This window comes from Phoca vitulina, unplaced genomic scaffold, assembly GCF_004348235.1.
Source record: "Phoca vitulina isolate PV1807 unplaced genomic scaffold, GSC_HSeal_1.0 scaffold39, whole genome shotgun sequence".
Taxonomy (NCBI): Eukaryota; Metazoa; Chordata; class Mammalia; order Carnivora; family Phocidae; genus Phoca; species Phoca vitulina.
Window position 1 is genome coordinate 10,229,854 of NW_022589742.1, and position 15,778 is coordinate 10,245,631.

The window sequence follows — 15,778 nt, forward strand, 5'->3', positions numbered from 1 at the left end:
TGACACCTGAGAGCTTGTCAGAAATGCAGAATCGCAGACTCTACCCCAGACCTACTGAATTGCAGTCTCTGGGGAGGGAGTTCAGTGTTCACTAGTCCTTTGGGTCTTACATGCTAATGCTTAAGAAGCGCCGACCTAAGAGCACTTCACCAGAGCCTCATCAGGCTCTGCACACAAATGAGGTCACGTTGACATTCGTGCTCGAATAATCTGAGCTCCCTTGATCACGTACATTTGCAGGACTCCTAAGTCCTTTTCGGGTCTGCTTCTTCCTCCCAGAGTATTTCTGGGAGTCCCGAGGGTGTGCTCCTACATGCCCCATCACCGATGGGGGGCTGCTGCCCGCCTCTGTGGGGGGTGCCCGATCTCCACTGCTATTCAGTGAGCGACTTTTAAGCAGACAGTTCTGCACAATCCACTTAAAAGCTAGTCCGGTCCCCAAAGTGAGCGAAAGTACAAAATGTGTTTTGGCCTGGTAGGGTGAGATGAGAAAACTGCTGGACACAAGGCAGGGCTATACGTGATGTTGGCCACCAGACAACTCGCATGGATCAATGGAATTGCCCAGCCAAAGGCCACTTGACGGCATCCCTCCCGCTGAAATAGGCTACTCTAGGGCTTCAGCTTGGCCATTATCCTCTCCTCTCCTGCACATCCCTTCCTCCCTTCTGCAGCATCCCAGCAGCATACAACATGATTTAATATAATCCACTAAAAAAAAAAAAAAAGATTCCCCGTGCTCATCAGGGCAAGTAAAAAGCTTGCCATCCTAATAAGCGGAGAGCTGAACAAACTGAAAAATCAACAACTCTTCTTAGAGATTCACTAGAGAAGTGAGTTCACAGAGCCAACTGCTGCCCCGAAAACTGGATAGCCAGACAGGCAAATACGGAGAGTCACAACTTACTGGAGCACAAAGCTCCAAGGGAAGCCGCGCTGGGCAGGAAACCCCGCCATGTAATTGACACGTTGCTGGAGGCTAGGCGCCAGAGAGACCAAAGACTCCAGGGGAACCCAGTCATCAGTGGGTCCCCAGTTTTGTGAGTTGTAGCTCTAGGAGCTTGATCAGGTTCTCAGGCTCAATAGTCGAGAAAAATGCCGCCTCCTGCTTCCGGCAGGGGGAGGGGGAAACGAACCACTTTGAACACATCAGAGCATTCTGGTTTTCTGTTTGTTTGTTTGCATTCTGGTTTTTCGTAACAAGGTCTGCCCTCAAGAGAAGCAAGTTGCTAGGGTTTTTATCAGAGCCTAACTGACCTGGGGGAAGGGAAAGTTGACTCTTGAACACGTGGGTTTGAACTGCATGGATCCACTTATACATGGATTTTTTTCAATAAATACAGTACATTATTGGAACTGTATTTTCCTTACGATTTTTTCTTTTTTCTTATGATTTTCTTAATGTTATTTTCTTCTCTCTAGCTTTACTTTATTTTAAGAATACAGTTTATAATATATATACCATACAAAATGCATGTTAATCGACTTTATTTTATTGGTAACGCTTTCAGTCAACAGGAGGCTATTAGTAGTTAAGTTTTGGGGGGAATCAGGGGCACCTGGCTGGCTTAGTCAGTGGAGCATGCAACTCTTGATCTCGGGGTTGTGGGTTTGAGCCCCACATTGGGTGTAGAGATGACTTAAGAAAATGAAATCTTTTAAAAAAGTAAAGACAAGAAGAAATTACAAGACATATTAAAAGGCAAAAAACAGTTGGAAGAGACAAATAGAACCAGAGTCAGATATGGCAGGAATGTTGGAAGGCTGCAGACTCCTCGTCCAGGCCCCTGGCTTTAAATACCATGTCTATGCTGATGTCACCAAATTTAAATCTCCAGCTCTGACTTCAACCCCGGAGCTTTAAAGGCATATCAAATTGCCTGTTTGGCATCTCATGCACATGTCATATAGACATCTCAAACCATGTGGCCGGGACGGAAGCCATCGGTTGCTCCCCTCCTCCAACCTGTCCCTTCCCCAGGCTTCCCTACTACAGCTCGGAGCTCCAGCAGTCACTCACTTGGCCAGGACAAAATCCTAGAAAGTCATTCTTGATTCTTCTCTTGCTCTCAATCCCCATATCTGCTCCATCAGCGAATGCTGTCACCTCCACCTCCAAACTATATGCAGAATGAATGCAATAGCTTCTCGCCATCTCTACTGCTATTTGTCTAGTCTGAACCACCATCACCTGTCACCTGGACTCCTGCCCTCTCCTCCATTGTTCTCCTTCTCTCCAGTCACAGTGATCTTTTATTTATTTATTTATATTTTATTTTCTTAATTTTATCTTTTAAAAAGTAATTTCTACTCCCAATGTGGGGCTTGAACTCACGACCCCAAGATCCAGAGATGCATGCTGTACCAATTGAGCCAGCCAGGCACCTTACAATGATCTTTCTGAAGCATAAACCAGATCACATCACTCTTCTGCCTAAAAACACAAAAGACTTTCTCTTGTACACTCTGTTCGCTACAGTGTGTGTTTCTTTGGTGGGAATTACCGACTAAGCGATAGGGGACTGACGTTGGTATAACATAGAAATTGTGTTGGTTCACATGCTGTTTTTCTAGCATGGCAACATTTGAAGCAATCTGTGGCAAATTTCCTCACCATTAAAAAGAAGGTCTTAGCAATATAGGAAGACCCCAAGCAGAGAGCAGGAAATCTACAGAGACCTTCCTTCAGCTACTAGTGTGGCTAGCTTAGTGGTTTCAATAATGGCTGTGGTCTTTTCTATGGGAAGCTATCTCTCAAAGTTGTGAGTACAGATGAAGATGCTAGAAAGGCATTTCTCCTGTGTTAAAATGATGAAAAATAACAAAGCCTATGTCCTGGATTATTTATTTAATTTCAATGAAAATGGTCTCTATTAGAAGGGAGTGCCCTCCGGGACTCCCTTCATGGAGGAGGAAGCTGACCCCGGGGTTGAAGGCTGCAAAGGATTAACTGGCTGGGATATAGGGCACAAATGCCATCAGCAGTGTAACTCTAGCAGAGATATTACTATTATTGGAATTGGTGTTGCTCTTCTTAATGCTTTGGTTACCATGTTCTATGGGTTTTGAAGTGGTTTACCTTAACCCTACATTTCCCCCAAACCCTATTATTTCTAGCACACGCATTAGCAGAATTCAAAGTTTTTCAGAATCATCATTATAATAGAAACATCCGTACTTACAAAACCCAAACTTCTTAACGTCCTCATCCCCCACGCTATACCTACCTCCAGAATATGTCCTGAACCCAAGCATTTCTCACCACTTCCATAGCTACGACCCTAGTCCAAATCACCATCTCTACTTGCCTGGACTACCAAGATAGCCTCCTTTCTACTCGTCCTTATAGTTCGTTCTCTACACAGCAGTTAAAAAGATCCCTTTGAAACAGAAACCAGGTTGCATTACCACTCTGTTTACAAATCTACTCTTGGGGCACCTGGGTGGCTCAGTGGGTTAAGCATCCGACTCTTGATTTCGGCTCAGGTCACGATGTCAGGGTTGTGAGATGGAGCCCTGCATTGGGCTCCATGCCCAGAGTGGAGCCCGATTAAGGTTCTCTCCCTCTCTCTCCATCTGCCCCTTCCCTCTCCCCCTCTAAAAAGTAAATAAATAAAAATTAATTAATTAATTAATTAATTAAATATCAACTCTCTAATAGCCTCCCATGCCATTCCAAATAAACCCATGCCGTTTCCATGGCTCTCAAGCTGTGCCTCAGAGTCCTTCTGCTTGTTATTCCCTCTGTGCAGAACAGTCTTCCCCAGCTCTTCACCTGGCAGGTTGTTTCTCATCATTTGGGTGCTGTCTTAAATGTCACCTCCTCAGCAACCTACCCTTCTTAGCACCCTAAGGAATGTTCTCCTTCTACCAAATCATCTGTAGAAAATCACCCTGATTAGATTTGTTCCCAGCACTATCTGAATTTATCTTTTTTTAAAGGTTTTATTTATTTATGTATTTGAGAGAGAGAGAGCATGAGCAGGGGGAGGGGGAGGGGGAGAGGGAGAAGCAGGCTTCCCGCCGGGCAGGGAGCCCGACGCGGGGCTCGATCCCAGCGCTCTGGGATCATGACCTGAGCCGAAGGCAGACGCTTAACGACTGAGCCACCCAGGCGCCCCTGAATTTATCTTTTAAAGATAAAGGGGTAGGTGGCTCAGTCGTTAGGCATCTGCCTTCGGCTCAGGTCATGATCCCAGAGCCCTGGGATTGAGCCCCGCGTCGGGCTCACTGCCCGGTGGGAAGCCTGCTTCTCCCTCTCCCATTCCCCCTCTCTCGCTGTGTCTCTCTCTGTCAAACAAATAAATAAAATGTTTTTTAAAAAAAATATGACCAATGTCAGAGAGGTTACTGCCTATGTTCTCCTCTAGGATTTTGATGGATTCCTGCCTCACATGGAGGTCTTTCAACCATTTTGAGTAACTTCTTTCAAGATACATCTCCAAAGGCTAGTGAGACAAAAGCAAAAATGAACTTTTGGGACTTCATCAAGATAAAAACTTCTGCACAGCAAAGGAAACAGTCCACAAAACCAAGAGGCAACCCACAGAATGGGAGAAGATATTTGCAAATGACACTACAGATAAAGGGCTGGTATCTAAGATCTATAAAGAACTTCTCAAACTCAACACCCAAAAAACAAATAATCAAGTCAAAAAATGGGCAGAAGACATGAATAGACACTTCTCCAAAGAAGACATACAAATGGCTAACAGACACATGAAAAAATGTTCATCATCATTAGCCATCAGGGACATTCGAATCAAAACCACACTAAGATACCACCTTACACCAGTTAGAATGGCAAAAATTGACAAGGCAAGAAACAACAAATGTTGGAGAGGTTGTGGAGAAAGGGGAACCCTCTTACACTGTTGGTGGGAATGCAAGTTGGTACAGCCACTTTGGAAAACAGTGTGGAGGTGCCTCAAAAAGTTAAAAATAGAGCTACCCTATGACCCAGGAATTGCACTCCTGGGTATTTACCCCAAAGACACAGATGTAGTGAAAAGAAGGGCCACATGCACCCCAATGTTCATAGCAGCAATGTCCGCAATAGCCAAACTGTGGAAAGAGCCGAGATGCCCTTCAACAGATGAATGGATAAAGAAGATGTGGTCTATATCTACAATGGAATATTACTCAGCCATCAGAAAGGATGAATACCCAACTTTCCCATCAACATGGATGGGACTGGAGGAGATTATGTTAAGTGAAATAAGTCAAGCAGAGAAAGTCAATTATTATAAGGTTTCACTTATTTGTGGAACATAAGGAATAGCATGGAGGACATTAGGAGAATGAAGCGGGGGGGAATTGGAGGGAGAGATGAACCATGAGAGACTATGGACTCTGAGAAACAAACTGAGGGTTTTAGAGGGGAGGGGGGTGAGGGGATGGGTTAGCCCCGTGATGGGTATTAAGGAGGGCACGTACTGCATGGAGCACTGGGTGTTATACACAAACAATGAATCGTGGATCACCACATCAAAAACTAATGATGTATTGTATGGTGACTAACATAACATAATAAAATAAAATTTAAAAAATAAATAAAAAATTTTAAAAAAAATTAGTATTGTCTATTTCTCCCCCAATTTTCTCTTGTTAATCCCTGTGTTCCCAGACCTAAAAAAATGTCTGGCCCGTAGTTTGGATTCATCGAATGAATGAGCAGATGAACTAATACTTCAGAAAGGTTTTGTTTTTTTTTTTCCAAGTAATCTCTACATCTAATGTGGAGCTGGAACTCAATCCCGCGATCAAGAGTCGTGTGCTCCACCAACTGAGCCAGCCAGGCGCCCCACTTCAGAAAGTTTTATAGACAAACTCCCAATTGCATGGGACTCAGATATAAAAAGTCTAAGATTTGTAGACCCGTTCTTGTATTCCATGCATGGACTTGTACACTCCCACTCATTCATTTGAAGAGGTTCACCGACTTCACCATTATCCCTGTCATCATTCTGGTGGTTTCAACATCGAGGTGGGGCTGGAGATGAAGTTCACTGCCTTGGTATTAAGACAGTGAATTTGTAACAGAAATATCAGTAAATATATAAATGAAATACAGTGTTCTTGCCAACTGGTCCAAATCCCTACAGTAGTGTTGGCATCTGCATCTGAATCTCTGGCTCTCATTTCTTCATTGTCATCAAAGATGAAGATCTAGTGGTTAATGATAACATGTCTAGTCAGACTGGAAGGGACCCAAACAAGTTTGTAAAGTCACAGAATTTTGGTAAAATTTTCTGGTTTGCAGAGCAGGTAGAGAGAATAAATGACAGGGAAGAAGAGTGTAAGAAGTCAGAGAATCAAGTCATTTTATTATTTTTTTTTTTCAAAGATGCCATCTATTCATTTGAGAGAGAGAGAAAGAGCGAGAGAGAGAGAGCACAAGCAGGGGGCAGTGCAAGAGGGAGAAGCAGACTCCCGGCTGAGCAGGGAGCCCCTTGCGGGGCTCGATCCCAGGACCCTGGGATCATGACCTGAGCCGAAGGCAGACGCTCAACTGACCGAGCCACCCAGGCACCCCGAATGAAGTCATTTTAGAAATCAAATAAAATTATTTTCCAAAGGAAATTTTACATAATTCATTTAAGAAAGACGTTTTGTATCCAGTAAGATTTCCAGAAATGTGGATTCCATAAGCTCCCCTCTGAGAGGTCCTAGTGATAGAAAGCTTAACATGTCTTACCAAGACCTTTTACTATAATTCAAAGCCAGTTCCCCATGAAGATAATGAACAAGAATGTAATAAAACTGTAATAATATAATCTTTATGTCCCCAAATAGTGATTAACTCTACCAGTGAGCCTTGCGTTTTCAAAATCTTATCTCATTGGTTTAATATTATAGATAATTGTAATTACTCCCCTTCCTTTGCCCTACTTGAAGTTTTGCACATTCCTCTAAAAAATGTGGAGCTCCTCACAGAACACAACACATTCCAGATGATTATTCCCAACCCTGGGAAGGCATTTGTTTGTCTATGATGTGCCAGTCACTGGTGTAAGCACTGGAGAGACAGCAGGGGCCAGGAGAAAGCCGGGCTGTTACGGAGCTCGCATACTGCTAGGGTGAGGGCAGGAGGGCACCAGACAAGTAAACACATCAACCAGATAGTGTTAGAGTGTATAATCACTCTGAAAAGGGTTCCACCGTGGAGGCATGGAGGGGGAGCTGGCTGGGGAGGAGGGGCGGGGTACCATAGATAGGATGGCCAGGAATTCTAAGTAGGTGAGACTTAAGCGGTCTGAAGGATGACAAAGATGCAGCTTGGCTGGGGAAACTGCATCCCAGGCCAAGGCACGTGCAAAGGTCCTGAGATCAGGATGAGAAACAGCTAATGCCCGTGTGACTGAAGAGTGGTGTGCTAGGGAGAGTCACACTGCAATGAGTCTGGAGGGGCGGGCCAGCAAGACCACACTGAACTGCGTGGGCAGGCCACAGTAAGGAGTTTGGATTCTATTCTAAGAGCTACTGGAACATGGTAATGGAATGCTGTTGGGGCATCTTAGGCAGTGAAATTTTAATTGCCCTAGAAATTAAGGAAATTCCTGGAAGGGGACAAGGGTGCAAACGGGGAGCCCAGCTCAGAAGCTCTCTGAGGGCTGAGGGTGCTTCGTACTATTGTGGTAGGAGGGGGCATGGGGAGAAGTATTCAGATTCTGGCTGTATTTGGACTTAGAAGCCCCAGCAGGGCTTGGATGTGGGGGGTGAAGGAGACCAAGAAATCAAAGATGATTCCTAGATTTTTGGTTTACACAGCTGGGCTGCTGAGGCGGGAAGACTGGGGAGAAGAACAGCATTGTTTACTTCAACACTGAAACCACCAAGAATGGTACAAGGTAGTGGTGAAGCCAATGAACTTCTTCATTGGTGATGAATGAGAGTATGCAAGTATATCCATAGCATAAATGAGTTCATTCAGCAACTATTTGTTGAGCGTCTATTATGTGGCAGGCACTGTTCTCAGCTCTGGAAACGATACTGCTGGATCAACGCCACATTTTGGAGGACTGCTTTGTCTCAAATAGATTACAACTGCCATTTGAGGAGGGTCCATGCTTACTGCTGCCTTTATCCCCACCACCCTACCTCTTCTAGCATACTAATGCGCACACAATAGCCTAATCTCTACTTGCTAATTGACTGAACCAAATTATATTAAACAGATGCTTATAGTAAGTGTAAATACACTAAATCAATAGTCTAACACTACTAGTACCTCAGTATGATAATCAATATATTTCCAGCGAAGAGTGATATCAAAAGCATTGAGGTAATAGATTTTTGAGACCCTAATCTATACTTTCTTTTTTTTTTTTTTAAAGATTTTATTTATTTGACAGAGAGAGACACAGCGAGAGAGGGAACACAAGCAGGGGGAGTGGGAGAGGGAGAAGCAGGCTTCCCGCGGAGCAGAGAGCCTGATGTGGGGCTCGATCCCAGGATCCTGGGATCATGACCTGAGCCGAAGGGAGACGCTTAACGACTGAGCCACCCAGGCGCCCCTAATCTATACTTTCTTAAGAATCACCAATACACCGGGGCACCTGGGTGGCTCAGATGGTAGAGCATGCAACTCTTGACCCCGGGGTCCTGAGTTCGAGCCCCACATTGGGTGTAGATTACTTAAAGAAAACAAAAACAAACAAACAAACAAAAAACCCCAAGGCTTACATTGCTTAAAAGCAGTATAAAATACTTTAAGAAAAAAAGAGGTCAAGATATCACATTTTCAACTTTAGACATATAGTTGAGTCTAGAAATTTGACATTGATGCTGCAGGTTTATCATCAGTATTATTTAAATCTAATTTCTTTTTTAAATTTAATTCTATTATGTTATGTTAGTCACCATACAATACATCATTAGTGTTTGATGTGGTGATCCACGATCCATTGTTTTCGTATAACACCCAGTGCTCCATGCAGTACGTGCCCTCCTTAATACCCATCACCGGGCTAACCCATCCCCCCTCCCCCCTCCCCTCTAAAACCCTGTTTGTTTCTCAGAGTCCATAGTCTCTCATGGTTCATCTCTCCCTCCAATTCCCCCCCCTTCATTTTTCCCTTCCTTCTCCTAATGTCCTCCATGCTATTCCTTATGTTCCACAAATAAGTGAAACCATATGATAATTGACTTTCTCTGCTTGACTTATTTCACTTAGCATAATCTCCTCCAGTCCCATCCATGTTTGATGGGAAAGTTGGGTATTCATCCTTTCTGATGGCTGAGTAGTATTCCATTGTATATATGGACCACATCTTCTTTATCCATTCATCTGTTGAAGGGCATCTCGGCTCTTTCCACAGTTTGGCTATTGCGGACATTGCTGCTATGAACATTGGGGTGCATATGGCCCTTCTTTTCACTATATCTGTGTCTTTGGGGTAAATACCCAGGAGTGTAATTCCTGGGTCATAGGGTAGCTCTATTTTTAACTTTTTGAGGCACCTCCACACTGTTTTCCAAAGTGGCTGTACCAACTTGCATTCCTACCAACAGTGTAAGAGGGTTCCCCTTTCTCCACAACCTCTCCAACATTTGTTGTTTCTTGCCTTGTCCATTTTTGCTGTTCTAACTTGTGTAAGGTGGTATCTCAGTGTGGTTTTGGTTTGAATGTCCCTGATGGCTAATGATGATGAACATTTGTTCATGTGTCTGTTTTCTATGAAAAAGTTGGAAATGGCAGATCAAAAAATGCTTTATTTTTTAGCAGATTAAAAAAAAATTTTTTTAGTAACCTTTACACCCAGTGCGGGGCTCGAACTCATGACCCCCCAGATCGAGTCACATGCGTCCCCCCCAACTGAGCCAGTCAGGCATCCCCAGGTTTTATTTTTCTTTTTTCATTCCAGTATAGTTAGCATGCAGTGTTATATGAGTTTCAGGCCTCCAATATAGTGATTCAACACTTCCATACATCACCCGGTGCTCATCACGGTAAGTGTGCTCCTTAATCCCCCCTACACACCCACCTCCCCTCTGGTAACCATCGGTTCTCTATAGTTAAGAGTCTGTTTCTTGCTTTGTCTTTTTTTTGCTCATTTTTTTGTTTCTCCAACATGAGTGGCCTCATATGGTATTTGTCTTTGTCTAATTTTGATTAGCATTACACTCTCCAGCTCCATCCATGTCATTGCAAATGGCAAGATTCATTCTTTTTTATGGCTGAAGAATATTCCATTGTATATATATGCTATATATATACATACCACCTCTTCTTTATCCCTTCATCAATCAATGGCCACTTGGGCTGCTTCCATATCTTGGCTATTGTAGATAATGCTGCTATAAGCATAGGGGTGCACGGATCCCTTTGAATTCGTGTTTCTGTATTCTTTGGGTCAATACCCAGTAGTGCGATTGTTGGGTCATAAGGTGGCCCTATTTTTCACTTTTGTGAGGAGCCTCCATGCTGTTGTCCATGGTGGCAGCACCAGCTTGCCTCCCCACCCACAGGGCAGAAGGGTTCCTTTTCTCCACAGCCTCGCCAACACCTGTTGTTTCTCGTGTTGTTTTTAGCCTTTCTGACAGGTGTGCAGAAATGCTGTCTGCTTAGAGCCTTGCTCCTCTCACCTCGCCGTTGCTATTTCAGCAGAAGCATCAGGAAGCGGTAGAAATGCTGGCGGCGGCAAAGCCACCTTCGTGCTGCCGCTGGCCTCGCTCTCCTTCCCCAGCCCGGCGCCCCTTACCGCCGCAGCCTGGCCGTTCTGCGGGGAACTGGGCTCCAAACACAAGCGGCCCTGTTCTAGCTCTGTGCGTGTAAAGCTTCGGACAGCCCACGACATCGGAATCCTCTCGGTTTCAAATGACAAGTAAGACAAATCTGTGGGACAAACTTTAAACCACGAGGTATTTCTCTCAAGCAATTGATCCCTGTGATAACTGGTGTCCAGGATTTTAGGCTGTTTGCAGTTCCCGATTTGTGATTTTATAAAGGGCTAATTGTAACTTTGTTTTCTTACACCAGGCTAGTATTTTACTTAGGGATGAACAAGCCAGTCATGTAAATGAGGTGTGGTAAGAGGCAAAAATCATCTGAGCGGTCTGGTATTAAATGAAGTGACTGTCTTAAAACACACACACACACACACACACACAAACAAAACACCACCAAAACGGCATGCAGTTTTATATGTGAGACTCCATAAGGAAAAAATAATCTCTAAGAATACTGGCAAATACCCACAAGGGGCACATTTATTATTTTTTTTTAAAGATTTTATTTATTTATTTGACAGAGACACAGTGAGAGAAGGAACACAAGCAGGGGGAGTGGGAAAGGGAGAAGCAGGCTTCCCGCGGAGCAGGGAGACCGATGCGGGGCTCGATCCCAGGACCCCGGGATCATGACCTGAGCCGAAGGCAGACGCTTAATGACTGAGCCACCCAGGTGCCCCACAAGGGGCACATTTAAACGCCCCTTCCTATTCTCCAAGCCCTGGCTTTGTTCAAACGAATTAAGAGCACTTCTTGGCATTACATTGAAATGTTTGGTTTAAAGATTCACATTATTTGAGAAAAGCGTATTCAGAAAATCAGCTAACTCCTACCATTTCTCCAAGCCTCAGAACACCCAAATAATTTATACCAGAAAAATAGATTCCGCTCTTAAAAGGAAGAGGCAGCGGCTTCCAAATGGGCTGGAATTGGCCACTCAGGGCTTCAGAAAGAGCCCAGGGTTATCACAAATGGAGGAGGAAAACAGAGACCTTCGCAACAAATTACTCCAAATTTGCCCTGTCCAGTTGCTTTTGTAGAAAGCAGGAGTAACTTCAAATATCTCGTGAATATTGCAAGGCCAGTATGATCTCTCTCTCCTAACATGGAGTTTCGAGTTTACTCCTATGCAAGGTACTCGTGGACTCAAGAGAGCAGGGCACTCATGCCATGTGAAGGCATCCCTTCTGGTTCATGCCTTTGGGGTGGAATACATCATTTGATATTTATGTAAGCAACATAGTTTTAAGGAACATCAAGCTTAGACTTTGTCAGGTAATTGTTGAGCATCACTGTGCTTAAAACCCACCCCTGTACTGTTCTTTTCTTTTGCTACCAGGACGTATTGTTGCCTCACAATAAACTCCATCGTTGGGACCAGTAAGACCCAACTACTTAGTAAACGGGTGACTGTGTGTGTGTGTGCGCTTCATGACTCTTGATGTCTGTTTGCTAATATCACCTCCCAAATCATTTACCATTTGACAGCTATTTGTGACCTTCGCTTCCAGGGTGTTTATATAAAAAGAGCATGAGTATTTCGTATCAGCCAAGGTAATGAGCAGGGGAAAAAAGTCAGAAAGAAAACAGCCCCCTTCTAACGGTCTTGGAGCTTGTCTGTGTTGTAGTTATGTGTTCCAAGCACTGCATATGGAAGAGAAGCAGCAGCCTGTCCCTCAGGAAACCAATCCTCCAATCAATGGAATGTTTAAATGCTTCTGGCTTACCTTTAAAGGGAACCTGAGTTTGGTCTGCGACTTTTCTATATTTACCCTTCTGTAGCTCTTTTATGGATTTGTCTCTGGTGAAAATCCCGAGATTTTAAGAAATCCCAGACATCAACCACTAAATTCTCAGCTTTGGCTTGAAATACAAGAACTCTTTTTTTTTGTCTGAAGAGGGTAATGATTACACTTACAGACGGTATAATGAAAAAGCACCAATGCAGTTTATTTTAATGCTTCTAATTCACGAGAGTCACTTCTTAATGCTACAGCAGAAGTCAATTCACCAATACTTAATTTGGAAAGCACAATCAAGAAAGACTCCAATTTTTATTGGGACTACACAACTCAGCACAGTACTAGGCACCATGAATCTAGAACAAAAATCCGAAGTACGCATGATACAAGTAGATCTTAAACTCCAGAGGATCCATGAACCTCTGAAAAGTGTATATACACAAAAGCTGTGTAGTGTGTGCATACATTTTTCTGGGGAAAGGTCCCATGACTTCAGTCAGCTTCTCAAGGGGCCCAAACAGTACACAGGAGAATTCTAATCTCCTCCGTATTTCCAGTAAGGGAAGCTATGGACCTTGGAAAGTTCACTTTCGCACATCTCAGAGTCCGTTTTCGTGGAAAGAGGGTGGAAAAGAAAACAAATGAAAGTAGCTCGCAAGGACTAGGCAGGGAAAAACTCCAGAGTGTTATTTACTTTGTAAGTTTAGTAACATGTTCTGGGTTAGGGAGGGGAAATGGGGATGTAAGTGCTAAGGGAAGCTGGAAGCAAGAAGACTCCTACGAGCTTTATCAAGTCCTCACAAACACCACACACTTTAGTATGAATAAAGCAACAGCAAGAATTTAAAATGCAATGTAACGCAAGTCCAATTTTTCAGTTTCGGCATATTAACAACTTATTTTTATTTTTGAATTATCACAAACTTCAATCAGAATACTTTAAAAAATATTATTCTGCATGCGTTTAACAAATCTGACAAAGGACAAGTACCCAGCTGACTTGCATTATACTATGAAGTTTTACCTGAACGGCCGGCCAATTAACACAGATTTAAAATCATTAAGTACAGGTAACAGTGAAAACTTCAATGCATTATTCTGCTGGCATCCTACCACTAGGCACACGTTCATGTAACACTACTAGCAATTACCCTGGAGCACGGGCAGAATGCGGATGGAGGAAGCTCCCTACCAAGCAAGTTTAAGGGATTAAATGTCCTCGACGTCGTCATCGCTACTGAGGACAAAGCTGCTGCCTGTGGAGAGGGGCCCTTCGTCTTTCACATTCCCCACGCCCCTCACTGTCCCTCTCTCGTCAGAGTCGTCAAACAGCTTCTCACTGGAATCCTCGTCGTCGAACAGCTTCCCATTGGAATCATCCTCTTCGAACATCTTTTCATCCACGTCTTCATCTTCCTTTACCTCTACTCCTTCTTCCTCGTCCTCTTTGTCATCCGAGTCTTCGAACATCTTCTCGTCAGCGTCTTCGAGCCCCTTTTCATCTGCGTAGTCTTCGTCCTCTTTGTCGTCTGACTCGTCATCAAACACCTTTTCGTATGTGTCTTCCCCTTCTTCCTTGTCATCGGACTCTTCGTCAAACTCTCTCTCGGAGACTTCCTCCTCAAACACTCTTTCGGAGCTGCTATCTCCAAATTCCGATTTGTCAGAGTCATTGTCTTCAAACTCCCTACCGAGAATGTTTTCACCAAACTCCCTGTCGGAGCCGTCCTCGTCAAAATCCTTCTCGAGGCCGTTCTCTTCAAATTCTTTCTCGGAGCCGTCGTCAAACTGCTTTTCAGAGCAGTCTTCTTCGGATTCCCTTTCCGAGTCGTCTTCATCAGACTCCTTTTGGGGGCTCTCGTCCTCCTCATACTCCCTGCTGGGGCCATCTTGGTCAGATTCCTTTTCAAGGCCATTCTCTTCATAATCATTTTTGAGCCTCTTCTTTTTGGATTCCCGTTCGGGGCCATTCTCTTTAGACTCTGTTTTAGGACTACCCTCTTCGAACTCTTTCTCAGGACTGCCTTCTCCGGACTCTCTCTCAGGGTAGTCTTCTTCACGCTCTCTTTTGGGGCAGCCTTCCTCAGACTCTGTTTTGAGGCAGCCTTCTTCAGATTCTTTCTGGGGGTAGCCTTCTTCAGCCTCCTTCTCGGGGCCACTCTCTTTGGCATCTTTTTCAGAAGCATCTCCTTCAAATTCTCCCCCATCTTCGGTTTTTTCAAACTTCTTTTCATCGATAGGTTCTTCGAATGCCATTTCATTTGTGGCTTCTTGTGCATTCATTTTAGATGTGCTAGGGTGCTCTGAAAAATGCCTTACTCTAGAAGGCCCTGCCCTTTCCAAAGCACAAACGGAATTCGAACGCCGGAGGCCTCTGTTGGCCTCGGGAGCATTGAGGAAAGCCTCCCATCCTCTCAGCCTTTCCTCCCTTTCTCTTGTGGTCTCTTCCACCTGTGGAGAAATGGGCATTGCCATTAAAATAAGTCTGAGGCACAAAGAAGTAACAATCTCTCTGCACACCTCTGCTACTGACACAAGTACCTGATTTCATAAGGCATCTCTTCTCAGGAAATCAGAGCATTTCCCTAGCTTCAGTTTTCAAAACTTTACATCTCGATCCACTAGAGTGGATCTTAAAATCATTTAAATAAATGCCCAACACCACAGTCCTGCCGAAATGTTTCATCAGTGAAAAAGTTAACATCTGAACTCTCTCCGTACTTTACTTATCACTCTTCTGAGCACGCCTCAAAATTTCAGGCTGAGAAACCGAAAGACTAAAACATTTTTCTTTCTAGGCTCTGAATGCAAAGTATTATTTATAAGAAGTATCGTTACATTAAAGAGGTTAAACTGAACCCGAAACTCATCTTGAAGGACCACTAGATCGGTATTTGTTGGTAATGATACAATTTATGTGCCCTTGACAGTTGCAGAATTTACCTGATAATCTGTGGTTCCATCCCACGCCTGGGCAGTGATTTGACGGCCACCAAACCACCTTCCATCGAGAGTCTGAATACAATAATCAGCTTCCTCTGGATCCCTGAAGGACACAGAAGCCACACCATCTGGGTGTCTCTAGAAAGGGAAGAAAAAGAAGGAATGAATGAGAAAACTAAAAATAAAACATACACTTTGACAAAGAGGTATGCAGTAGTGTTCTTTCTGATGATTTAAGCTTAAAGGTTTTATGTAAGAAGCAATTCTTCCTTTTTACCCCAGCCAGTGACTTGAAGCTAGTTGCTTCTTGTTTTTTTAAAGATTCTATTTATTTGAGAGCGAGAGAGCGCACGAGCGGGGGG

At 43.9% G+C, this 15,778-nt stretch overlaps 1 protein-coding gene across 2 annotated transcripts in view; it reads right to left on the reverse strand.

Annotated features, from left to right (window-relative positions):
* Positions 1 to 12,657: 12,657 nt before the first annotated feature.
* The window catches only part of HTATSF1 (HIV-1 Tat specific factor 1), a 17,252-nt gene continuing 14,131 nt past the window's right edge, over positions 12,658 to 15,778 (reverse strand). For both annotated transcript variants that reach the window (XM_032428301.1, XM_032428302.1), the window contains 2 exons: positions 15,417 to 15,554; positions 12,658 to 14,924 (listed from right to left, as the gene is read on the reverse strand). In XM_032428301.1, the coding sequence (XP_032284192.1) occupies positions 13,683 to 14,924; positions 15,417 to 15,554 (1,380 nt within the window). In that variant the 3' untranslated portion in view covers positions 12,658 to 13,682. The remainder of the gene's footprint in view (positions 14,925 to 15,416; positions 15,555 to 15,778) is intronic.